At 46.0% G+C, this 27,198-nt stretch overlaps 1 protein-coding gene across 1 annotated transcript in view; it reads left to right on the top strand.

Moving 5' to 3' along the window:
* The first annotated feature begins 7,469 nt into the window (after nt 1–7,469).
* LOC144733409 (phospholipid-transporting ATPase ABCA1-like) overlaps nt 7,470–27,198 on the top strand; it is an 83,114-nt gene continuing 63,385 nt past the window's right edge. Inside the window, exons 1-5 of the mRNA XM_078615320.1 lie at nt 7,470–7,605; nt 16,194–16,287; nt 17,967–18,108; nt 23,207–23,346; nt 25,490–25,614. Coding sequence (XP_078471446.1) covers nt 7,540–7,605; nt 16,194–16,287; nt 17,967–18,108; nt 23,207–23,346; nt 25,490–25,614 — 567 coding nt within the window. The 5' untranslated portion in view covers nt 7,470–7,539. The remainder of the gene's footprint in view (nt 7,606–16,193; nt 16,288–17,966; nt 18,109–23,206; nt 23,347–25,489; nt 25,615–27,198) is intronic.

Here is a 27,198-nt window from a genome sequence, read left to right as displayed (position 1 = left end):
TGCCAATTATGGACTCAGACTATTGTCCTATCATCTCATAGAGTCCCTGGCACGTAATAATATTCTAAACGGCGGCAGTGGTGGTCGCAAAACGCCGAATTATTACTAATAATCCCCAATGATCCGATCGAAATGATGGATTTCGATCGGATTATTGGGGGGGGGGCACGTGCTACCCCACCCCACCCCACTGGCTCCGCCAGTGCCAATAAGGATGCGTTTCATTCTGTAGGTTTCCACAACCAAGATTACGATCGATAATTGGTTTATTTTGACTCACTTCGTCGCGTAGTTATGCATAATGTCAATTTCTTAACTGCAATCTCTCCACCAGCCGACAGTGTGAATCGAAATCAAGTTTGTCTCGTGAGTGGGAAAATGTGCCAAAAGATCGACTTTGTTTCTCAGCCAAACCGGTTGCGTTGAAAAAGAAGTGAGCAGGACGTTGACGATTGTATCCGACGCCTCCGCTGCAGATTTGCATCCCAGCATCATCAGGCGGCAGTTTGGAAAGAGTTCAGCTCAAATCGCGCGATTACAAAATAGCACATTTGCCAACCGCGTGGCAATTAGATTTTTTAAATATATATAATTACACGAGTTAAGACAAAATAAACAAATTAGGGAAAGCATTTCAGATGGGATTTTTTTTTTTAAGGACAATTCAAAATATGTTTTGGATCATTGCCATTGCGTCCAAATGGCACGCGTCTTCGTGTTAACAACAGTGACGTCACCCCGACGTCACGTGGTGGCGAGATGTTAACTACCTCGCCTGGTATGCAGGAGGCCATGGGTTCGATCCCAACCCCGACGCCTGCTGCTGTATATTTGGAGTTTGCGTGTCTCTCTCTCTACCCGTGGGTCGCGTGGATTTTTCTGCGGCTTCTTCGGTTTTCCCCTCCACATTTAGAATCACGTGCAAAGAGTATGTTACTGTTGCTGTAAATGTCCACTTGAAAAGCCACTTTCGCTGCGCAATCGTTTGTGATAACCAGATCGCTTCCGAAAAAAGAGCTGTATATCTCTGTGCAAATAAAAACAAAGTTTGTACTCGTTCTTTTTTTAAAAATGGTTTTGACTCCTCTCTACCGGTGATCCGTACAATGTTCGGTGAGAAATCAAGCCTCGTGGGTCCAATGGAGGAAGACCTACAGGAGCAGATGGAGTGAAATTCAGCCGAGACTTGGGCGCAATGAGTTCGAACAAATAACAACAGCGAACAGATCATCGGTGGCTGGAGAAAACAAGTGGAAGCAGAAACACCTAACCAAAACACTCACTGTGCCCACCTGATTTAAACAACATTACAAGTTTTGCATGGAGGTCACGTACACGACATCCTTGCGAATGGTTGCAATATGCACATTTGGAAATAAGAACTTGCGTTAGATCAGGGGTCCTCAAACTTTTTAAACAGGGGGCCAGTTCACTGTCCCTCAGACCGTTGGAGGGCCGGACTATAGTTAAAAAAAACTATGAACAAATTCCTATGCACACTGCATATATATTATTTTGAAGTGAAGAAACAAAACGGGAAAAATACAATATTTAAAATGAAGAACAAGTAAAGTTAAATCAACAAACTTGCCAGTATTGCAATGGGAACTATGGGCCTGCTTTTGGCTAATGAGATGGTCAATGTCCGGTTCCATATTTGTCACTGCTAGTCGTAACAAGTGATGCAAGTGTGCATCCGTTAGTCTAGATCTGGTTGGAGATTTCAAATGTTTCATTCTGGAAAAAGTCTGTTCACAGACATAAGCGCTGCCAAAGATGGTTGCCATTTTGAGTGCATGGTTCCTGAGATGAGGATATGTCTCAGAGGGGAGAGATGCATAGAAATTATGAAGGCTGCTTGACTTGAATGCGTCTTTCAGAGAGTCACAATTCTGCAGTTCAGCCAGTTCCATTTGGTAAATTGTATCCACATTCTCAATGTCAATAGAAAATGGGTTACGGAAAAGCTGTATGTCCTGTTCATGGAGATGAAGCTCTTTAAATCTAAATTGGAACTCCTTTTGCAATTTTTCCAGTGAATCCACACATGTTTTGTTTGGGAATGCAAATAATGGTTTTTCCGCTAACAGATTTTGAGTTGTGGGGAGATGGCAGAAGTTTTCCTCCTTCACTTGTTTGATGAGGAGGCCTAATTTTACTTCATATGCTTTGACATGTGATTGCATATCACAGATGAGCTTCCCCTTTCCTTGAAGTTGCACATTGAAACTGTTGAGTAGCTCTGTTACATCTGTCAGAAAGGCAAGGTGCCATTTCCATTCTGTATCATTGAGCTCTGGTACTTCTTTGTTTTTTGAAAGCAGAAAAGCTGTAATCTGTGGAAGTAAGTCATAGAAACGTTTCAAAACTCTCCCTCGACTCAGCCAACGGACTTCTGTGTGGTACAGAACATCTTCATAGTCAACATTTAGCTCAGACAGAAATTCCTGAAATTGTCTGTGGTTTAGTGCATGAGCTCTAATGAAGTTAACACAAGATACCACAATTTTCATAACAGAGTCGCACTTCAGTGATTTACTACACAGCGCTTGTTGGTGGATGAGGCAGTGTATGGCTATTGGATGAGAATGGTTATGTTTGTCCATCTCTTGGTTAATGCGAGCAATTACTCCTTTCTTAGACCCCACCATGCTAGGAGCACCATCAGTTGTCACACTGGCTAGTTTAGCCCAGTTCAGCTCCAAACCATTCACAGTTTGGCAAACCTTTTCATAGATATCCTCTCCTGTAGTTGTTCCGTTGATGCTTTGCAGTGCAGCAAGCTCTTCTGTGACTTGGAAATAGTCATTCGTCCCACGAATAAAAATTAAAAGTTGTGCAGAATCACGAACATCATTGCTTTCGTCGAGTGCCAAGGAAAAATAGGAAAGTTTTTTTTGTGGAGTTTTGCAAATGCTGATGCAAATTGTCTCCCATTTCTTCAATCCTCCGTGTAATTGTAGGTCCTGGAAGACTCACTGTACTAAATAAATCGGCCTTCTCTGGACACATCTCTTTGGCAACAGAAAGAAGGCATTCTTTAACAAATTCTCCCTCCACGAATGGTCTGCCAGTGCACGCTATTAGCTTGGCAACTTGAAAACTTGCTCGCAGTGATGAAATATTTAGCTGCTTCTGCTTCACAAAAGTATTTTGCCGAGTTGTTAATGTATTTTTCAGTTTTAATATTTTATCTTTTCTCACTTCTCCGACCAAACAATCATATTTATCTTTATGTTGAGTTTCATAGTGTCGACGTAAATTGTATTCTTTGAACACAGACACTATATTCTGGCATATCAGACACACAGCTCTTTCCTTGTACTGCATGAAAAAGTAATCATAAGTCCACTGTTCTTTGAATATCCTACACTCCGAGTAAAAATTTCTCTTTCTTGACATCATTGTTTCCTAGGGAGTCAAAATTGCTATTAGTAAAATACCAATATATATACAGCGCTACAAAAACAATATACCAGCAATAACTTTGCCCACACAGAGACATACAGACTGCACTGCCCATCAATGCAGTCTGATTGGGGGAACTCCGCTTTTACCCCAGGCTCACACTGGTGCGGGTGCCATTAAAAAGTTAATTACACCCGCAGTTTTGTTCACAGATCGCAGTGCGGTGGGCACAATGAGTGCCCACCGCCGCAGCTCAATCAGTGCCCACCGCCGCAGCTCAATCAGTGCTCACCAGCGCAGCCAAATCAGTGCTCGCCACCGCAGCCCAATCAATGCCCACCACCGCAGCTCAATCAGTGCTCACCAGCGCAGCCCAATCAATGCCCACCACCGCAGCCCAATGAGTGCTCGCCACCGCAGCCCAATCAATGCCCACCACCGCAGCTCAATCAGTGCTCACCAGCGCAGCCCAATTAGTGCTCACCAGCGCAGCCCAATTAGTGCTCACAAGCGCAGCCCAATTAGTGACCATGGGCCGGATAAATGTCCTCAGCGGGCCGCATGTGGCCCGCGGGCCGTAGTTTGAGGACCCCTGCGTTAGATTATCGCCACGCGTCATCTGCTGGAAATATAAATGCTGTGTCAGCATAGCAAGTGTGGGGCTGGGCCGGTGTTGGGTAGAGGGGGGGTGCGATGTGGGGGAGAGAGAGAGTGGCATTGTGACGTCACGGAAACCGTACGTCCCAAATTTCGATAAATATTTTTGTTAAGTCGATTTTTTTATGGCAAAAAGGGTGAACTAAAGTATCCACTTGCTTCAACAGCACCCCCGCCCGTCATATCCGATTTTGTGATCCCACTGATTCGGCTACATTTCAGCTTGTGCCACCGCTACCAACGCAGGCAGCAGCAACATCATCATCATCAACAGCAGCAGCATCATCATCAACATCATGATCAACATCATCATCAACAGCAGCATCATCATCAACATCATGATCAACATCATCATCAACAGCAGCAGCATCATCAACATCATGATCAACACCATCATCAACATCTATTCTTTGGGTCTTTCGGTAAAGCCACGTAGATATAAAAAATAAACACATATAAATATCACGACGTTAAGATCGCCACACAAGCAATCGTCATAACGTTGCCTCAGAGCTGCTGAGGCAACGTCGTGATATTGTTATTAATGTTTATTATTTTTCTATCTACGTGGCTTTACCGAAAGACCCAAAGAATATTAATTCCTGCAGTCAGGAAAGCTTTAAGTTAAGATCATCAACATCATCAAAATCATCATAAACATCAGCAACATCATCATAAACATCATCATTAAGATCATCATCATCAACATCATTTAAATCATCATCAACATCATCATCAACATCATCATCATCAACATCATCATCAACATCATGAACATCATCATCAGCATCATCATCAACATAATTTACATCATCATCAACATAAGCATCAAACATCATCAACATCAACAGCAGCACACCAAATAACGAACCTGTTGTAATTTTTTTTTACAATAATTGCCCGCGGGATAAATGTTTTGCATTGATGCGCCACTGTATATGTTAGGGGCAGAAGGCGACTTGAACAGGTGAGGGAGGGTGGGAGGGTGGGAGGGTGGGAGGGGGCTTGAGACCCTTGCTGGGTTCAGGTTACAGACACCAGGTGCGTCTCTCCCCCCCTCTCAATGTCAGCATCAACAGGTGAGCCTGTCTCTCTTCTCTCCATCTCTTCCGTGTATCTCTCTCCGTCGCATTAAACAAGCGCGGTTCAAAGCTTCCATCTTTTTTCATCTTTTAAAGTTAAATTTTTCTTTAAAAAAAAATCCTTTTAAAAAGCTTCCGTCTTCCTCACGTCGAATAAAATAAAAATGGCAACAACTGTACCGCATTCAGTGGTGTGGGGAATGTTGTGGGGCGGGGGGGGGGGTCTGAGTTGTTTCATTTGTTGGATTTCGTGAGGAAGACGCTCGGATATTGATCCGCTGCGATAATGGTTTTGTATGCAAGTGTGGCTAGTCTCCGCTAATTAGGGTTTCTTAACTAACCGAGGCCACGGTGCGTGCCTGTGTATTTATTTAACTGGAGATTCATAAAACTCAAACAACAACAACAACAACAACAACAACAAAATATCGTCGTTGTTGTTGTTGTTATCATCGTCGTCTTGTGTCACGCACATTGTGAGTTATGGAGACATCTCAACCCGTAACGCACGCACAAGCGCGTGACCAATTGTGGACTGTGTGCACATTCGTGTTGGGATCCCCAGTAATGAGACGGTAATTACTGTCAGTCTTTGCGGTGAGCAATGTTATTATTAATCGCCCGTACGTTAAATGGCCCACCTGGCGAACCGATTTTGGCTCACCGTGTCTGTCAATGCACGACTTAAGAGGGAAGACTTGTTCGTAATAACATCATTGTAGTAGCTGCATTAGTAAGGCGAACGTGAATTATACTACTTTTTACAAAATGGAAAAAAAAACTAGCTAATGGACGAAAATGTTCATGTTGAGGTTAAATAATAAGCATTGTATTGCGATACATGCAAACGTATTTTAAACCTTAATTGACATTTTTGGAATTACACTGAAAGACATCACGGGGGAACATGCTATGGATCAGATAACAGAATCAAGTTGGATAGACTTCACATTGAGTGTTAAGAAAGTTAAGCAGGCGAGGGCAAGACACATTTACAGAGAGGTATTTTTATTTTAAACTAAACAGTTTTTTTTATTTGACCAGGTAAGGCCCAATGGAGCTGTGTAGCTATTTTTCAGAAGCGACCTGGCCACAAATGACAGCTCCACGAAGTGGCTTATCACGTGGAAATGTAAAGCAGCCAAACACTCTAATCGCGTGATGTTGATGCGAAATGTGGAGGGAAAACCCGGATAAAAATCCACGAGCCCACGGAGAAAGAGAAAACACATACTTCATATACACAGCAGGTGTCAGGGATCGAACCCACGACCTCCTGTATACCAGGCGAGATAGTTAACATCTCGCCACCGTGGCACTCCAACTGATGGCCAGCAGGCGATATTGGTGATCTGAATTGGCAACCGAAGGAGAGGACATGCCAGAAAGGACGACCACCACAGGAATGGAAGGGTTAGAACAGCTCATTTGAAGGAGACCTTGAGGGATGGTAAAGAGGTGCGAGAGACCATCATCCAGCAGTGGATGAACCATGGCTCATTCATCATATTCAGCCCTTTGTGAATCTAATACTGGATGAACGCATCCTGGGCGCCTTATGTTTGCGTTTAGTTCGTTGTCCTTTCCCCGCACGATTGGCTACGTAGTACGTACGGTGCGAAATAAGTTCACCATCCGTACAATTCAAGATGCATTAATTATCAGTCGCGGGAGTTGTTTGACCATACTTCACCGCACTGGTCAGCATGGGTTGGTGAAGGTCCAGATATCAGGACCGGTTAAAATTGAATTTGCCACAATGCTATGAAGAAGGCTCCCATTGCCCAGTATGTCACCTGCATTTATGTTTACATTTTTAGGGCCACAGTGCTGTTGAGAAATACTGAAGTGGCATTGTTCACCCTTGATCGCTCCGAGGCAGTGGTGAAAAATCCCAGATGAGCGTGATGGGTCCTCAAATTTGTTAAGATTCTTTTTGTCGTTATGTATTAATTAGGTGGGAAACTACATTGCATTACTATGCGCTAACGAGGTGAACAAACAACGCCCTGGTATCATTACGTGGAAGCGTTTCACGCACTTGTTTAATCTGCGAGCTGGCGAGGTGTTTCATCACCGGAATGCCAAATGTCTCATCAGTTCGCTTGAAGGGCATTGCAAGCGGATAGCAGCCGAGTTACGAGTAGGCGGCACGCGGATTCCACAGAACCCAATTCGGTAATAACCGGTACCAGGTGTAGTTCCTCTCTGAACCCTCCCACCCCCTCCTCCTCCTCCACCCCCCACGTCACCCCCTGCCCTCCCCACCTTGCCTACCCCCACCCACCCACCCTCCCTCCGGCCAGGTAATAAAACCCTTCCGCTTACCCGACCACCTTGGGTCAGGCTCGTGACAGCTGAGCGTTGCTCCGAGACGAAGGGGCTGGAGGCGATGGGAGGCCGCACGCAGCTCTATCTGCTGCTGTGGAAGAATTTCGCCCTTCGCAAACGCCAGAAGGTACGCGTCGTTCGCTGCTGCGGTTACGCACGCGGTAGCCACCTGCTGCTGCTGCTGTTGCTGCTGCTGCTGTTGCTGCTGCTGCTGCTGTTGCTGCTGCTGCTGTTGCTGCTGCTGCTGCTGTTGCTGCTGCTGCTGCTTGCTGTCCAGCCACTCCAACGTGGCCTCGTGTGTAACGATGGTCCCGTGTGTGGGGCCGGCAAAACGTATATGAGCGGCTCTTTGGCGATCCCATCCCACCCCCCCCCCCCCCTTTCGGCTCTTTGGCAGCCGTTGTTTTTGTTGTTGTTGTTTAAACTGAAATTTCAAAACATAATTTGAACGGAAAAAGCAATTGATTTTATATATGGCAGGCAAAGGGTTCGCGACGGAATGATGTATCGGTGACGATCAGCTGTACAGTATTGTCTGAAAGAATAGCTACATGGGGGACACATCAACTGACAGAGACGCACTTCATTCCATCGCCTATTTCCAGTCGCAAGGTGTGTTGTCACCTGCTCGCTGTGTCTGTGCACAAGCGGCTCTCCGCGTGTGATGCGGTATCTGCTGCTTCTTCTCCTCCTTGGAAGGTTTCCCCTATCCCCCGAAGTGCAGAGTGCAATCCGCGGAACAATTCCGATGTTGGTTCCGATCGAGGTAGCGGAGCTTAAGTCGTAGCCATGTTTTCTAAAGGTTTAACAAGCCAGGGACAATATTACTGCTAATAAAGGCTTTATGGGTTAAGGTCGCCGCAGTATCCATCTGTCGTTAACTCACCACCACCCGACACAGCCAATAAGTAAGCTTTATCACGTAAACGAAACGTGCCACTTAGTTGCTACTGCAACACACTGTTGTGTTTCCGTAAGGCTCGTAACAGCAGTGAGTGGCTTGATAGCCCGACTCATTCTGTGATGGTTATCACATAAGTCACGATTATCGGACACATCAAAGGCATTAGAACCAACTGCAGTTCTAGCCGCCCCGAGTGATGTTGACAATTGATACAGTGTCGGGGCTTGTGGATTATTGTCATAAAACATACAAAGCTCAGTGGGTGAGGGTGGGTGGGTGGGGGGTGCCTTGTCACGCTGTCATTCTTTAACAAACTCTAAACAAATGCGAGACGTGACGGAGGATGAGTGTGCCGAGATGACGCCACATTTGCCGATGTCCGTCTCGCGTCCTGCTGTGTGCATCTGACAAAACGGCCGAAAGAAAGCCCCCATCACTGCGTGTTGGATGGAAATTGTGCCAACATTTTCTTGACTTGACTACAAAAATATAGAGGAGGGGGGGTGTGTGTGAAGGGTGGCTACAACTCCCTAACCCTCCCTTCCCAACAGGGCTGATATTGCCCCTTTGATCCCCTTATTACCGGCGCTAATTTTGTCAGTATCCTCCCTCCTCTCTATGAGTCTTGGCCTAGTTGACGTTTGCCTGTGGAATATTCAGCGCGGCGCTGGCCTCTGTATTTCACGTGGTCATTCTCCGAGTGTGTGTGCGTGCGTGTACGTGGGAACTTCTTTCGCACCGTACGTCGCCAACCCGCGCTGCATCGGAGGTGCGGGAAAGTGCGGGCGACTATTATCGCGGTGGACGATCAATTGGTCGCCCACTCTTTTGTCAGCGGAACGCTCAAATATGTATTCTTAGGTTTTTTCGGTAAAGTCACGTAGGTAAAAATGTAAAATTTAATAAAAGTAAAATAAAAATTAAATAAAAATCACACAAGCCTCCGAAACGTCGTGATTTTTATTTTATTTTTATTTAACTTTTATTAATTTAAATTTTTTACCTACGTGACTTTACCGAAAAAACCTAAGAATATGAATCCTTGCAGTCACGAAAGCTTCAAATCTACGCTCAAATATGACCGGGCGGCGGAGGACAGTTCTGTAGGCGCTGGAAATCCCGTCCCGTGTGATCACGGCCACGCATTTGGGGAAACCTCAACGCTCCCCAATTTCAGATTCGGAATTTTTATTTTATTTAGATCGCAGCAGGGGGGGGGGGGGGTCCGATTAGCTGTGAAGCTCTTTTCGTTCACAGATGTCTAGTAGGTGGACACGGGCGTCACGAGGTCATTACTCGCGGCATTGAAGTTAGCACGTGGGAGCGCACCCCCCCCCCTCTCACCCAGTGTTCGTGAGAAAAGTTGACATTCCGCATGTCAGTGGCATTGTTGAAAGTGCGCGTGTGTGTTTTTAAAGCCACGAGTGTGGTGAATCTAGCACACCTGATGTTGTATGCGCGTGCCTTTCCTGTGTTGTTTCCGTGCGTGCGCTCTTAATAATAATTTGACTTACTCTTTGGTTTGTTCGGTAAAGTCACGTAGGTGAAAACAAAATAAAATTAAAATAAAACAATTAAATGAATTACTGTAGCGTACAGCAATTTTGCTGGAGCAGTCACACCTGATGACTGATGCGTGTGTTGCTTCCGAAACGTCGTGATTTAATTTAGTTGTTTTATTTTTAGTTTATTTTATTTTGTTTTCACCTACGTGACTTTACCTAAAAAACCAAAGAGGATGGATCCTTGCAGTCACGAAAACTTCAAATCTAGAAATAATTTGACACTTTTAAAGCGCCTTTCACCCAGCATCTGGCTTTTCAATGATTTGATAATAGCTAAATTTGTTTAATTTTTTAAAATTATCTTAGCTCACCAGGCTACTTGGGGGTGAGTAAGTTAGGCACCTGCCCAGCTGATGGATTTACCGGTTTTGTGACACATTGCTCCCTAACCAACGCGCAACCGCTCCACCGGCTCCCCGCAATGAATTGATAATACATAACAATTGTGACCACCGTATCGATATAATTAAAATCACAGTTACCTCCACCGATATGTGAAAAGAAGGATAACTCTGTCGCCGTGACTGTACATGGAGATCGGAGTGGCCGATGGTCCGTAGCTCTGTGTGTGCACAAACCTCCAGGCACTCACTGCTCTCTCTCTCTCTCTCTGCTCCCCGTCTCGTTATTAAAACGTTAAAGGTGCAGCCCTGCAATCCGCTTGCTCACACCACTGCTGGCGGAGGGGCTTCTACTCGAGAGGAGTCCTGTTGGGGGTGCGGGGGGGAGGTAATTGGTCTATGGGGCGTCCATAAATGACGTCACGCACCTAGGGGGGGGGGGTCAGACATTTGTGACGATGTGTGACGCGGGATGGAGGGGGGGGAGTAATGTGACGTCACATCAAAATGCGCAACTTTAAATAAATATAGACAACACATTCTACTTCATTAAATAAACTTTTTTAATAAATGTTTTCTCCTACAACATCAGAGTGCAGCGCCACATTAAATACGCACTACAATGACAATAGTTTAAAGCGATTTGAAGCATTCTTTATTTTGGAGCTTTCGTGACTGCAGGAATTATTCTTTGGTTCTTTCGGTTAAGTCACGTCTAAAGATATGTGTCCTCTCTCTGTGTGTCCTTGTGATGTCTGTCTGCTTGTATGTCTGTCTATAGTTTTCTAGTTAGATTTTTGTTGCTATTTCTTTTATGCCTGATGATGATTGCTTGTGTTGCAATCGAAACGTCGTAATATGCTATTATTTAATTTATTATTTTATCTTTAGACGTGACTTTACCGAAAGAACCAAAGAACGATTTGGAGCATGTTTTTTATTTGGGGGGGGGGGGGGGGGGGCAGAGCTTTGTGACGTCATATTTGCGGGGGGGTCTGACTTTTTGTGACGCCGTGTGACGAAGGGGGGGGGGTCTAAAATCGTCCAAAATTGCGTGACGTCATTTATGGACGGCCCCTTTGCTTCCTTGAAAGAGGTACCCACAATTTACCCCAACGCACGCGGCTCGCCAATCATCGACGAACTGCGGTGACCCCGTTTGATCCTCTTCCATCATGGTTACATGGTACAATGTTTCTTGTGCTTTTAGTTTGTTGCCCTGCCCCCCCGCGCGCCTGTGATAGGCGCTCTTGGCTACGTACGGCACGAAAGAAGTTCAACGTACAAAACAATGCCAATCTGGGTCCTTGTCCCCCGTGGTAATGACGATAATAATTGTGGTGTTGATGATTACACTGGTCAACAAAAATAACTTTTTTTTCTGGCCTGGACTTTTGCAGCTGTTTTAGACTAATTTCAGGGTGCTGATTCCAAATCGGATCTCAGATTTGCTTTCTCACATCTCATTTTTATGCTATCGGCATACCCCATTTTCATTAATTTTACCCGAAATTAACTCTGTCACTTATGATTGCAAGCTGTTGCGAGTCAGTGACTGCTTTAGTGTTAAAATATGGTGCTGTATTTTTAGGATAGAGTGTTTATAATATAATTTTATGTAAATATCCACATTTATTGAATATTTTTTTTCTGCAGTTTTTATCGAAAATGCAATATTTGATATCTCAAAAACCTGATGTGATAGACAAAAACTGATGCCAGATTTGGAATCAGCACCCCAAAATTACCTTACAACCGTTGGAATACCTTATGCCAGAAAAAAGTGTGTTGACCAGTGTTATTTACTTGCTAAAATACGTGGATATTCGGCCTCCCGTGGGATTGACCTGGGCTCCAGCAACTGAACCCTTGGATACAAACACCACCGCTCTGGTAACTGTCAGAGGGGGGTGGTGGGGAGGGGTCGACATCTCGCAAAGAGCGCGTTCAGTTCTCCACAGCCGACGTGAGACCGCGTATCGGAAGTAACACGTCCAGTCAGAGTTCCATTAACACGACGGGCGTGATGTAATGGTTAGCACCGCGGTGGTGAGATGTTAACTTCCTCGCCTGATTTGCAGGATGGTGGTGTGGGTTCGAACCCAAGCCTGACGCCTGCTGCTCTATATTTGTGGTTTGCGGTGACTCTCTCGCCGTGGAGTTTTCTCCGGATGCTCTCCCGGGTTTTTTTATTTCAACATTTTAGAATCGTATTTGGCTGCTATCAGGGGCGGTTTCTTCATTAGGACGATTGGGCGACGCACCACCAATGTCATTCAACCACAGAGTCACGCTAGCCGTCACTGTCAGCCTCTGGATATAGTCCAATCAGCGTCATGTCACGTTCTGTGGAGTACCGCCTCTTTTTGGGCGATTTCACTACGGCTGAGAATCGCCCCGAGTGGCCCCATAGACTTACATTCAAAGATGTTTTTTTTCGAACGGGGGCGCTGCAATGCATTCTCTATGGCTTCCGGGAGGGCTCGCACTAACGTGCTTACGTCATCATACGTAAGCACGTTTCATCCAACAATATAATTTATCGCCACCTAGTGGAATTTTTAATAAAAGAAACTTGAGTGGATTGTATTAATAGTGAGTATAGAAACAAACAAGATGTATTGTAAGAGTCACTTTATTTTTCATTAATATTAAAGAAGTGAAGTTGCCTTTACATGCTTAAGCTGTTAATTTATTCATTGCATGGGTGGACCTTATCCTTATCAATCATCCAGACATTTGCCCCCCCTGAGAGATTTTGCAGGAGCCGCCACTGGCTGCTATGCGTTTACATACGATCAGCCACTTTGTTGAGCTATCGTTTGTGGCCAGATCGCTTTGGAAAAAAGAGTTATTTAGCTCCGTGCGCCTTAATTTACCCGGTAAAATAAAATAAAAAGTTGAATAGTTTTATAATCGATTTAAAAACACTACCCATGGTTATCCAGTTGAAACAATAGTGAAGTTGATGAAATCAATCCGTCCTTCCCAGCAGTATATACGTAATTAACATCGGCGGAGTTTGACTTTTATACAGGGTGCTTAAAAAAATTATTAACACTTATACGGGACTATCGTTTTTAATGGCCGAGTGGATAATAAACTGTAACATGATAAAAATGTATGTTAATGGCTTCAAAAAGTCAGAGTCTACACTTGTTCGCCATCATTGTCAACGCGTGCCTGGAATCTTCTCCAGGTGGTCTCCAGAGCTCGGAGGCCACATTTCTCGTGTTGTTGTTGCAAATTCTCACAAGTGTTAACGTTTTTTTGAAGCGCCCTGTATCTGGGAGGGGCAGGGGTTTGCTTCGTCCCTCCACATTAGGAATAGCGAGTGCACATCATTTATTCTGTAAATCTTCATTGTAAACCAGAGGTCGCAAACGGGTTTTGATTCCTTACCCGTACCCGTACTCGGCCGCACCAGGGTCACAAACGGCTACCCGTACCCGGCCGGGTACGGGTAGCCGGGTATCGGGTAGGGTACGGGTATCGGGTACCCGGTTGCGACCTCTGCTGTAAACTACTGAAAATAAATTAATAAAGGTGTCCACTTTGCAAACTCCGCCCGTGTTAATTGGGTACAACCGCAGATGGTCAATCGGCAGGTACGCGTGTGGTGGGGTAAAGTGTGGGTACTCCCACCTGGGCTAAGAATATCGTCTCGAGGAGGGGTTCTCTCTGCAGAGCGCCTTCTTGTGGTGCCCTGAAGCCAGCAGTGGAGTGAGTCACGGCAATTGCAGGCCTGCGCCTTTAGCTTCCTTCCCTGTTGTGCAACTTACGACGAGGAACACGAGGACAGAAACGCCGTCAAATAAAACAACGACGTGTCAAGTGAGACGAGCCGGTGCGGGCAGCGGTTAGCGCAACTTCGTTTACGAACCCGGCGTCCTGAGTTCGACTTCCCGGGGCCACGGCTAACATCGGTAGTGAGAGCTTGACCGGTTTGGGCCCACCTTTGCCAATGGATACTGACCAGTGTGGTGAAGTATGGTCAAACAACCTGACCGACACAGCACGGGGTGGGGGTGGGCTTCTATAAAGCAGTGGTTTGATTCCCAAGAGCCTTTTCAGGAGGTTCTGCTTGCGTTGTACTGCATAATGAAGACGGCACCATTCGAGAGCGTACAGCATAACCGTGTGTGCTGTTCCCATGACATTGATCTACTCAACAGCCCAAATGAGCACTGTACGTCTTCTGTGCAGTCCCCTTTTGTCACTGAGGCCCTCCCCATGCGGTGCGGTTTGTGGCGGATTGTTTGACCATACTTCACCGGTCAGTGCCACGGTGGCGAAATGTTAATTAGCTCGCCTGGTACACAGGAGGTCGTGGGTTCGATCCCGACCCTGACGCCTGCTGTATATCTGGAGTTTGCGTGTTCTCCCCATGGTCGCGTGGATTTTTTTTCGCCGGGTCCTCCGGTTTTTCCCCTCCGCATTTAGAATCAACACGCGTTTTAAAGATGAAATGTTTGCCATAAATGTCCACGAGATGATCGGCCACCACTTCGTTTGGAGCTATCACTCGCGATGGCCAGGTCGCTTTTGAGAAAGAGCCACATAGTTTGGTGGGCCTTACCTGGCAAAACAAAACAACAAATAAGTAATATTTATGAAAAAAACACGCTTTAATGAAATGTACCCGACTAGTAATGGAAGAACTCCACGACTCCAGGAAGTGGCCCCGAAGTTTGCCAGAACGTTGGGGACCATGGTGATTTACAGCCAACGTCAGTTGACCGTGGACAATGAGACCCAAGGCGAAACATAACATGTAAAAAAGATAGTTTAAAATTTTTTATGATAAAATGTAGTATTGTCATCAGTATGACATAAGTATACCAAGTTTGCAGTCTATACCACATTGGGAAGTGGGTTAAAATTGAGTTACAAGATTTGAGGATACAACAACAGAGTGAGTTAATAGAAAGCGTGTAAAAAGATTGTTTAAAAATATATATTTTTATTTTTTATGATAGAATATAGTATTGTCATCAGTATGACATAGGTATACCAAGTTTGTGGTCGATACCACATTGGGAAGTGGGTTCAAATTGAGTTACAATATTTGAGGATACGACAACAACGACAACAGACAGAGTGAGTTAATAGAAAGCGTGTAAAGATACACTATGAGACCTCCTTTACCATTGGCAAAGTATAGTAATAGGTGTTTACCCTTTCAACTGGTACAAAAACTGACACCTTTATACAAGGGATCATGTTTGCAATAACCACAACACAAGCAGTCAAAATGCAAACAAAAAGAAACAACTCTGAAAATGATAATTGGTTTTTTACCCTTTTATCTGGCAACAAAACTGACACCTTTTTTTTACAAGGAGTCATGTTTGCATAGACCACAATACCTGCAGTCATAATGCAAACAAAATACATAACTATGATAATGTATGCACTGTGCTTAAAGTTGATTGGTCCACACCCGAGACAGCTTTCCTTAGAGCCTAGTCTATACATTATCAGAGTTATGTTTTTTGTTTGCATCATGACTGCAGGTATTGTGGTCTATGCAAACATGCCTCCTTGTAAAAAAAAAAGTGTCAGTTTTGTTGCCAGATAAAAGGGTAAAAAAACAATTATCAGATTTTTTACTGGCAAATGAGGTTCCAATGGTGTAAACTCTGATAATGATGATATGCACTGTCCTTGAAGTTGATTGTTCCACACCTGAGACAGCTTTTCTTAGAGCCTAGCCTCCAATGTTGTGGTTATTGCAAACATGATCCCTTGTATAAAGGTGTCAGTTTTTGTACCAGTTGAAAGGGTAAAACCCTATTATGTGTAAAGATAGTCAAAAGTTTGGTTTAAAGCCCCCCCCCGGGTGGAAACGCAGGGATGGGTGGCAGTGTGACTGAGCCCGGCTGCCTGTTGCGCTGCGTTGCAGGTACGGGTCTTCGTGGAGTTGCTGTGGCCCCTGTTCCTCTTCCTGATCCTCGTGTGGGTCCGGACAACGACGCCTCCAAGCGCCAACGGGGAATGTGAGTGCTGCCGACGATGAGCGGCGAGCGTTGTCCCATGGTTGTTTTGCCCGTGTTTGCGTTCGTAATGAAAGGTTTTTTTTTAATCCTTTATATTAAGTTCACTTGCTTGCTTGCTTGCTTACGACCGTGCAAATCTTTTGGTCGTTTTTTAACCCACTTCCCGTGATCCAATCGAGCTGACATTTTGCACACAGACTCGTTGTGCGTGACAATTAATGTTCGTGAAATTTTTTTTCCAAAATTTTACACTTTTTAGGACAAAAATATTATATTTAATTACCAATTGCTTAATGCTGCCATGCAATCATCTGACCCATAGGTGGCAGCCATCTCAAGCCAGAGGACGAGAGGACTCTAGCCGCCACGCATATAAAGGATTTATAGTGAAAAACTTTGTTTTTATGGGTTATACTTGTTCTTCTTCTACTTCTGTTGGGGGTTAGATGGCGTAAATATAAATGTGTCGTTAAACCCGCCACCACCCGACACGGCCAATTAGTCAGATGCGTGATGTAACGTAAGAAAAAGGTGCCAATTAGTGACTACTGCAGCACAACGCTGTGTTGGGGAGTAAACGCGCAACATTTGAGAACGACGTTTCGCTGGTGATTGGAACCAGCTTCATCAGACGAGCTCACCCAAAAACCTCTCAGGGATACATACGTAGCGCACCTCCGATTAGCACGGTCGGCTGCGTACGGCGTGAAAGAGGTTCAACACACACACACACACACGTGCGTGTAGCTGTCTTCATGAGGAGCTCTCAGCACCTCCAACACAACCGTCTTGGCCAACAAATTTTGACTTAAAACTTTCGTGACTGCAGGAATTCATATTTTTTTGGTTCTTTCGGTAAAGTCACGTAGGTAGAAAAAAAAATACAAATAAAGTGAATAAAAAACAAAAAAACACTAATGTAGACTGTAGCCTGGTTATTCAATTTGGTGAGTGTACTGACAGTCTATAATGTAGACTGTAGCCTGGTTCTTAACCTTGGTGAGTGTACTGGCAGTCTATAATGTAGACTGCAGCCTGGTTATTAAGTTTGGTGAGTGTACTGGCAGTCTATAATGTAGACTGTAGCAATGGTTACAAACGTGCCATTAAACCCGAAAACGCATCGAACAAGCGAACAGAGCAGAGTTCAAGTTCAACAAACACGCCACTCCATCCCAGGGTTCTTCGCTCATTATTCAGAGCGGTGCTACACTTTCGCCGATATAATTAATAAGACATTACCAGCGTGCGGGTCAACGCAACATTTTTAAAACCACTGGGGCTCTTATGGCAGCATTGAAATATGGTGTTTGAAACCATTGGGGCTTTGACGGCCTGCGTTGAAACGCGGCGTTCTTTTTCTGGAAGACTTTGCTGTTTATTCCTGGATTTTTCTGCTTGCGTGCAAGTCACTTTAAGATGTTCCTTGTTCGTGTTTCTGTTTGTTGCGGTTGCACCCGAGTCAAGAGCCGCATGGCTCACAGGGTTAAATACCGAATACATGAAAATTTAAAAAAATGAAATTTGGGGGGGGGAGGGGTGTTTTCACATGTTGTGTATGTGTGGGGGGGGGGGGTGCCACATGCCAAGTGGTCCGCTAGGCCTTGCAGTGACCACCACCCTCGCCATCCCATCGTCACCCTCTCCGCCTGTGTTGTCCGTGTGTGGTCTGGAGCCAGGTCACTACCGTGTGCGGGCCCTGCCATCAGCGGGGCTGTTGCCATGGCTACAGGGGACAGTGTGCGAGCTGGGCACCACGTGCGTGACCAGCCACACGCCTGCCGAGGCCCCCGGGGAGGTGAACAACTACAGAGACTCGCTGTAAGAGAGGAGATTATGCATCTTCTTCCCCCTATCCTCATCCACCTCCTCCCCTGCCTGCGTCCGTGTCGTCGGCACCGTCGTTGTCACCGCCGTCATCATCGCAATCGTCGTCGTCGTCATCGTCATAAAAATCATCGTCGAAATAATCATGGCCGTCATCATCGCAATCGTTGTCATGTCGTTGTGTCGTCATCGTCATCTTCTAAATTATTATCATCGCAATCATTATCACCATCAATTTATCCGCCTCCCTGCCATGTCTGTATCATCATCATCATCATGACTGCAATCATATCGCAATCAATATAATTATTTACATCATCATCATGGCTGCAATCATATCGCAATCATTATTATCATCACCATGGCTGCAATCATATCGCAATCATTATCATCATTATCATCATCATGGCTGCAATCATCGCAATCAATATCATCATCATAATTATTGTCACCATCACTGCATCCACCAACACTCTGTGCCACGTCTATATCATCCTGTCGTGTTGTCGTTGTTGTTGTGTGTGAATTGTTGTTGTTGTCACTTGCTGACCCGTCCCTACTGGACATCCGCGAAGAAGAGCTTCATAGCTCATCGGATTCCTCCTGCAGTCTCAATACAGATTCTGATCGTCGTCATCGTGTGTCCCCCGTTGCCTCGTGGCTCTACACACCGTGTCCCCGCATGTCATTCCCTCCCCCACCACCGCGTCCCACCCACCACAACAACAAACAAACAACAACAACAACACCCGCCATTCGCCACTGAAGTGGCGGAGACGTCACCACGACGCCTGTGCCAGGCTAGGTGCACTTTGAGGCCACCACGTGAAGTGTCGAAGGCTCGCTGGCAGGAGGAGGCCACGTGACAGGCCCAGCAGGGTGCCGCGGGTTGATTACCGTGGTCGCAGTGCCACGCACACTTTGCCAAACCCTTGTCTCTATGACCCATATGAAAATAAGCCTTTTATTTGTTAATTATGGCGATGATACTTATAGGGTTTTTTTCGGTAAAGTCACGCAGGTAAAAAATAAAAATTACTAAATATAATAATAAAAATAAAATAATAAATCACGACGTTTCGGAGGCAACACAACTTGTATTTAAGAACTTGTATCTTGGAATCTTTGCCTCACTTGATACAGTAAATCTAGCTGTGACGGTGGTCCCACCTGATAACGGAGACTTGTGTTGCCTCCGAAACGTCGTGATTTATTATTTTATTTATTTCTATTATTACTTTTAGTAATTTTTATATTTTATTTTGTACCTACGTGACTTTACCGAAAAAACCTAACAGTATGAATCCTTGCAGTCACGAAAGCTTCAAATCTAGAATTATGGCGATGATGCCAATAATGATGGCATTAATGATACACGTGATGATTGATAATGATATTGATGATGGCGACTGATTATAAACATGATTTTTTATGACAGTAATCTTGATGACATTGATAATGAATTGCGATGGTGGCAATGGTAATGATTTTCTTTTGAAGGGAGACATCAGACAGGTTATCATTGTATGCTGAGTGGACCTAGAGGAGAGCCCACCCCGGGAACATGGACTGTGTGTGGTTAGCCGTGTCGAGCGACGCTAAGTTTATTTATTTTAACCAGGCGATGACCTGGGGTCACCAAATAGACAAAAACAAAACAAACAAAATAAAGAACAATACCCTACAGCAATAGAAGTCAGAGCAAAAACAACTTCGTCACGTGAGGACTGAGTGGTTGACTTTGTGATTGACTCTGTGGTTGACTGTGATTGGTTTTGTGGTTGACTGTGATTGGATGTGTGGTTGACTTTGTGATTGACTCTGTGGTTGACTGTGATTGGTTTTGTGGTTGACTGTGATTGGATGTGTGGTTGACTGTGTGATTGGATCTGTGGTTGACTGTGTGATTGGATCTGTGGTTGACTTTGTGATTGACTCTGTGGTTGACTGTGTGGTTGGATCTGTGGTTGACTGTGTGGTTGGATCTGTGGTTGACTGTGTGATTGGATCTGTGGTTGACTGTGTGGTTGGATCTGTGGTTGACTGTGTGATTGGATGTGTGGTTGACTGTGTGATTGACTCTGTGGTTGACTGTGTGATTGGATCTGTGGTTGACTGTGTGGTTGGATCTGTGGTTGACTGTGTGATTGACTCTGTGGTTGACTGTGTGATTGACTCTGTGGTTGACTGTGTGATTGGATCTGTGGTTGACTGTGTGATTGGATCTGTGGTTGACTGTGTGATTGACTCTGTGGTTGACTGTGTGATTGACTCTGTGGTTGACTGTGTGATTGGATCTGTGGTTGACTGTGTGATTGGTTGACTGTGTGATTGACTCTGTGGTTGACTGTGTGATTGACTCTGTGGTTGACTGTGTGATTGGATCTGTGGTTGACTGTGTGATTGGTTCTGTGGTTGACTGTGTGATTGGATCTGTGGTTGACTGTGTGATTGGATCTGTGGTTGACTGTGTGATTGACTGTGTGATTGGATCTGTGGTTGACTGTGTAATTGGATATGTGGTTGACTGTGTGATTGGATCTGTGGTTGACTGTGTGATTGGATCTGTGGTTGACTGTGTGATTGGTTCTGTGGTTGACTGTGTGATTGGATCTGTGGTTGACTGTGTGATTGGATCTGTGGTTGACTGTGTGATTGGATCTGTGGTTGACTGTGTGATTGGATCTGTGGTTGACTGTGTGATTGGATCTGTGGTTGACTGTGTGATTGGATCTGTGGTTGACTGTGTGATTGGATCTGTAGTTGACTGTGTGATTGGATCTGTGGTTGACTGTGTGGTTGGATCTGTGGTTGACTGTGTGATTGGATCTGTGGTTGACTGTGTGGTTGGATCTGTGGTTGACTGTGTGATTGTATGTGTGGTTGACTGTGTGATTGGATGTGTGGTTGGATCTGTGGTTGACTGTGTGATTGGATCTGTGGTTGACTGTGTGGTTGGATCTGTGGTTGACTGTGTGATTGGATCTGTGGTTGACTGTGTGATTGGATGTGTGGTTGACTGTGTGATTGGTTCTGTGGTTGACTGTGTGATTGACTCTGTGGTTGACTGTGTGATTGGATCTGTGGTTGACTGTGTGGTTGGATCTGTGGTTGACTGTGTGATTGGATCTGTGGTTGACTGTGTGATTGACTCTGTGGTTGACTGTGTGATTGGATCTGTGGTTGACTGTGTGGTTGGATCTGTGGTTGACTGTGTGATTGGATCTGTGGTTGACTGTGTGATTGGATCTGTGGTTGACTGTGTGATTGGTTCTGTGGTTGACTGTGTGATTGGATATGTGGTTGACTGTGTGATTGGATCTGTGGTTGACTGTGTGATTGGATCTGTGGTTGACTGTGTGATTGGTTCTGTGGTTGACTGTGTGATTGGATCTGTGGTTGACTGTGTGATTGACTCTGTGGTTGACTGTGTGATTGGTTCTGTGGTTGACTGTGTGATTGAATCTGTGGTTGACTGTGTGATTGACTCTGTGGTTGACTGTGTGATTGGTTCTGTGGTTGACTGTGTGATTGGATCTGTGGTTGACTGTGTGATTGACTCTGTGGTTGACTGTGTGATTGGATCTGTGGTTGACTGTGTGATTGACTCTGTGTTTGACTGTGTGATTGGATCTGTGGTTGACTGTGTGATTGAATCTGTGGTTGACTGTGTGATTGGATCTGTGGTTGACTGTGTGATTGGATCTGTGGTTGACTGTGTGATTGGATCTGTGGTTGACTGTGTGATTGACTCTGTGGTTGACTGTGTGATTGGTTCTGTGGTTGACTGTGTGATTGGATCTGTGGTTGACTGTGTGATTGGTTCTGTGGTTGACTGTGTGATTGGTTCTGTGGTTGACTGTGTGATTGGATCTGTGGTTGACTGTGTGATTGGATCTGTGGTTGACTGTGTGATTGACTCTGTGGTTGACTGCCTGATTGACTCTGTGGTTGACTGCGTGATTGGATCTGTGGTTGACTGCGTGATTGACTCTGTGGTTGACTGCGTGATTGGATCTGTGGTTGACTGTGTGATTGGATCTGTGGTTGACTGCGTGATTGACTCTGTGGTTGACTGCGTGATTGGATCTGTGGTTGACTGTGTGATTGGTTCTGTGGTTGACTGTGTGATTGACTCTGTGGTTGACTGTGTGATTGACTCTGTGGTTGACTGTGTGATTGACTCTGTGGTTAACTGCGTGATTGACTCTGGATCTGTGGTTGACTGTGTGATTGGATCTGTGGTTGACTGTGTGATTGGATCTGTGGTTGACTGTGTGATTGACTCTGTGGTTGACTGTGTGATTGACTCTGTGGTTGACTGTGTGATTGGATCTGTGGTTGACTGTGTGACTGGATCTGTGGTTGACTGTGTGATTGACTCTGTGGTTGACTGTGTGATTGGATCTGTGGTTGACTGTGTGATTGAATCTGTGGTTGACTGTGTGATTGACTCTGTGGTTGACTGCGTGATTGACTCTGTGGTTGACTGTGATTGGATCTGTGGTTGACTGTGTGATTGGATCTGTGGTTGACTGTGTGATTGGTTCTGTGGTTGACTGTGTGATTGACTCTGTGGTTGACTGTGTGATTGACTCTGTGGTTGACTGTGTGATTGACTCTGTGGTTGACTGCGTGATTGACTCTGTGGTTGACTGTGTGATTGGATCTGTGGTTGACTGTGTGATTGGATCTGTGGTTGACTGTGTGATTGGATCTGTGGTTGACTGTGTGATTGACTCTGTGGTTGACTGTGGTTGACTGCGTGATTGACTCTGTGGTTGACTGTGTGATTGGATGTGTGGTTGACTGTGTGATTGGTTCTGTGGGTGACTGTGTGATTGGATGTGTGGTTGACTGTGTGATTGGATCTGTGGTTGACTGTGTGATTGGATCTGTGGTTGACTGTGTGATTGACTCTGTGGTTGACTGTGTGATTGAATCTGTGGTTGACTGTGTGATTGGATCTGTGGTTGACTGTGATTGACTCTGTGGTTGACTGTGTGATTGACTCTGTGGTTGACTGTGTGATTGGATCTGTGGTTGACTGTAATTGACTCTGTGGTTGACTGTGTGGTTTGCGTGCTGCTAGGCTGTCCCGGGTGCTGGTGGACACGCAGGGTTTGCTGATGAACGACTCATTCTGGCGCAGCCTTGAGACCGTGTGGGTGAGCAGAACATCAGCCATGGGGCTCGCCAACGTCATCCTGACCGACCCAAGGGCTTGGACCGGTGGGTGGACGCACACACGCGTGTGCGTGAGGATGTACGGTGCAGCGTTGGAGGCAGACGCCCGCCAGCAGAGGGGCAATGCTCACAATGAGCGGAGCGCCGTGCCGCTAAAACACAGCAATTTGGCATAGTAGGGGGCACAGATGGTGCGTCGGTTAGTCATCTCAGTCGGTCAAGCCAGAGCACTTGGATCTGTCCCGTGACCTCTTGACAGCGAGCGTTCTACATTTCACATGACCATAAAGTGCACCTGGCCTGGCACAAGCGCCATGGTGACGTCACCGCCACTTAGTGGCGAATGGCGCTTGTTGTTGTTGATGCTCCAGTGGGGAGCGGTAGTGCAACAGTTAGCACGCCGCACTTCAAACCCAGCGACCTGAGTTCGATACCCGCTCACCATCATCACCAGTGATGATTATCTGAACCGGTCCTGGGTCTCTCCTAGGTCAACTCTGCCTCAAATGAGAACCTGGTGCGATGTGTAAAAATAATTTCACCGTGTGTGCCGTGCTGGCCTCCATAGGTGCTCGTGAACAGCACTTGCCCCTCTTCTTAGGTTTTTTCGGTAAAGTCACGTAGAAAGTAAAATAAAATAAAAACAAAAATCACGACGTTTCGGAGGCAACACAAGTCTCCGTCATCAGGTGGGACCGTACAGCTAATCTGGCTGTGACGGTCCCACCTGATGACGGAGACTTGTGTTGCCTCCGAAACGTCGTGATTTTTGTTTTTATTTTATTTTACTTTCTACGTGACTTTACCGAAAAAACCTAAGAAGATGATTCCTTGCAGTCACGAAAGCTTCAAATCTAGCACTTGCCCCACCAGTCTGTCTCGGCTATGTTTTGTATGTACATGAGGCATGTCTAGATACGTGCATGGTCAAACAATCTCCATGACCAACACATGGCCAAGCCTTCATTCATTGGTGGAAGAATAGGGCTGTGAAATGTTTTTCATATAATAATAAGAAATACAATTTTCAGCTTTTGTAAAACCATACTCGTATATGCAACGCACACAACCGCTGTAGTTTAACATTGCTAAGAAAGTCATCAGCCTGATTCCAACTTAATGTTTTCTAAAGTTCAATCAAATAAAAAAATTGTACAGCCCTTTGGCAATCCACTGCTGGATGGAGGCTTACCCATGCCATGTCATGTAATGAAGGTTTGTTTGACCATACTTCCCCACCCTGGTCAGTGCACCTCCGATTAGCATGGTTGGCTTCGTACGGTGTGAAAGAAGTTCACCGTACATGCATACGTAAAGTTGTGTGCTCAGGAGCGACTCCGACATTGTTTGCCACCGATGTTGACAGTCATGAATTCAGCGCAGTGCGCTAACCGCTGCGCCACCACTCACTCCATACACAGTCAAATCAGGCATGCAAATATCCATTGTCACTCATCGTTTGTGAATGAGATCGTGTTCCCTCTGCCCAGTTACGTCTCTCCCTCTCATGCACCCTCCGCAACCCCCACCAACTGCCACGCTCTCGGCTTCAGAATCCACAGACTTATTTCCGAACATTCAGGTTTTTATCTTTTTGTTTTGTCTCGTCAAAGGCAGTCACGCAACCTCGCTCGACGTGCTGCCGCGGAGGAACGCTGCTGGCGTGGCCTCGTTATTTTGAAACGACGCGTCACCTTCCGCTTGATGTCACATGCTCTTGTGCCGCATCACGCACCGCCACCCCCTCCCCCAGTTGAACTTTTCCTTGCCTTAACTAAATTTCCCCTTCTGGGTTCTTACGGAGTGATTTGGCGCCATCATGTCAAGCCCCCCACCTTCTCTGTATTTGTGTGCGTATGTCTTGCGGAGCAGCAGTGCGGTGGTTAGCACACTGCGCGACCCGAGTTCGATCCCTGCTCGAGACCAATAACAATGGCGGAATATCTCAAATCGGTTATGCCCCCCCCACTTCCCCCCCTGAGGTCGACTCAGCCTTAAATGAGTGCCTGGCACGGTGTTTACACATCCGCCACCGGAGAGACAAAGGCGTCCAGGCGTCGTGCCGACCGCCCACTCCCTCCGTTTGCAGTGTCATCCTCCGTCGGTGCTCGCTAACAGCACTTGCTGCGTCGGTCCGCACGGGCTACGCGGGTGACCTTTGACCTTGTTTTTGTTTCGTCGCCAACAGGTAACATCGTGCTACAGAATGTGCTGGTGGACAGCTCCCCGCTACAAGCCTACATGAAGCGAAACCTGTCCTTTCCGGACTGGGCCGTGTCGGACCTGATGGCCGTGCAGATCCGACCCCAACCGGTGAGAGACGGAGATAATGAGCACGCGTACAGCCCGTGACATCTTCCGTTCAGCCGCGTGTGTCCCAACAACAGCAGCAGCAGCAGCAGCAAGCGGTGGGCTGAGCCGTTCGCACGAAGGGCTACAATTTTGGCAAATCGCCCCCGATGAGGCTGGTTGTGATTGCCAGCGAAACGTCACAGTTCTCAACACGCCAGCGGTTCATGCTCAAGTAGTCACTCATTGGCACGTTTTGTCGACGTGACAAACCTTCCTGATTGGCTGTGTCGGGTGCTGGTGGGTTAATGACACATTTATATTTACGCGATCTAACTAAAAAAAAAACTTTTTTTTTTATGAAGCACTACTTTGATATTTCACCGCGGCCTAGGTGTGCGTTCGCCGTTGTGCCACTGCTGCCGCTGCTGCTGCTGCTGTGTGCGTCTCTCCACCGTGCTTTCCAGTCATGCCCCCGCGTTGCTCGGTACGATGTCCAACGTATCGCTCCACGTGCCGGGACACGTTTCGGGGACGTTGAACTCGCTTCCTAAAATGTTCACGTTTCTACAAAACCTGGAAACGCACCGAAGAACTTGGAATCCCGGCACTGGTGCCGTGTTTTTCCAATCTGATCATTGTGAATCCCCTGAGCTACGTGCGTCCCTGATGATCGTACAGTGTGTATATATATAGAGCCATGGGCGGAGTTTGGGGGGCATGGGGGGAGGGGTGGCAACGCCTCCCCAAACTGGACACCTTCATGAATTTATTTTCAGTAGTTTACAAGTAAGCTTAAAAACAAATAAATGTTATGCACCCAGTGATTCCTAATGTGAGGGACAAAGCGAACCCTCCTCCCCCCCCCCCCAAATATAGAAGTAAAACACCGCCTATGTATAGGGCTCAATTTCTCCAGGTCGCTGGTAGACTGGTAGTAGGTGGCACGTGACTTGTAGCCACAGCCACAGCGAGTGGTCTCCTGGACGTGGTGTGCCGTGTGCCGAAATATATTTTCTGGGTCGCTGAACCCAGACACACGCGGCTGAGCTGAAGCCCTGATTGTGTAGTGTTGTGTCCACGGTTGGTTCAGGTGAGCATTTTCCTGCTTTCGGGGAAATCGAAATCTCTTCTTTTACGTGTTTTTTTTTTCGATGTTTCGAATTTTTTTACTTTTAAATACGTGTTTCAGTTGCGACGTCAGCTTCGTGCAGTGAGGCAGCGTGAGTTCTGTTCGCAACTCTTACGGTGAGCAGTGTACCACGGCCTCTCAGATAAAGCTCATTCAGACGCTGTCTTTCCGACAGCCCTGTTCTTCACCTGACGACGGCTGCTTGCGTTGTGGCCGAAACGTCGTGAGAATTATTGTATTATTCTAGATTTGAAGCTTTCGTGACTGCAAGGAATCATCTTCTTAGGTTTTTTCGGTAAAGTCACGTAGGTCAAAATTAATGAAAATAAAATAAAATAAAAAACAAAAATCACGACGTTTCGGAGGCAACACAAGTCTCCGTCATCAGGTGGGACCGTCACAGCCAGATTGCCTCACTTGATGCAGCTAATCTGGCTGTGACGGTCCCACCCGATGACGGAGACTTGTGTTGCCTC

This window comes from Lampetra planeri, chromosome 46 (genome assembly GCF_965212315.1).
Source record: "Lampetra planeri chromosome 46, kcLamPlan1.2.h2, whole genome shotgun sequence".
NCBI lineage: Eukaryota > Metazoa > Chordata > Hyperoartia > Petromyzontiformes > Petromyzontidae > Lampetra > Lampetra planeri.
This window is presented reverse-complemented; position numbering and strand designations above follow the sequence as displayed.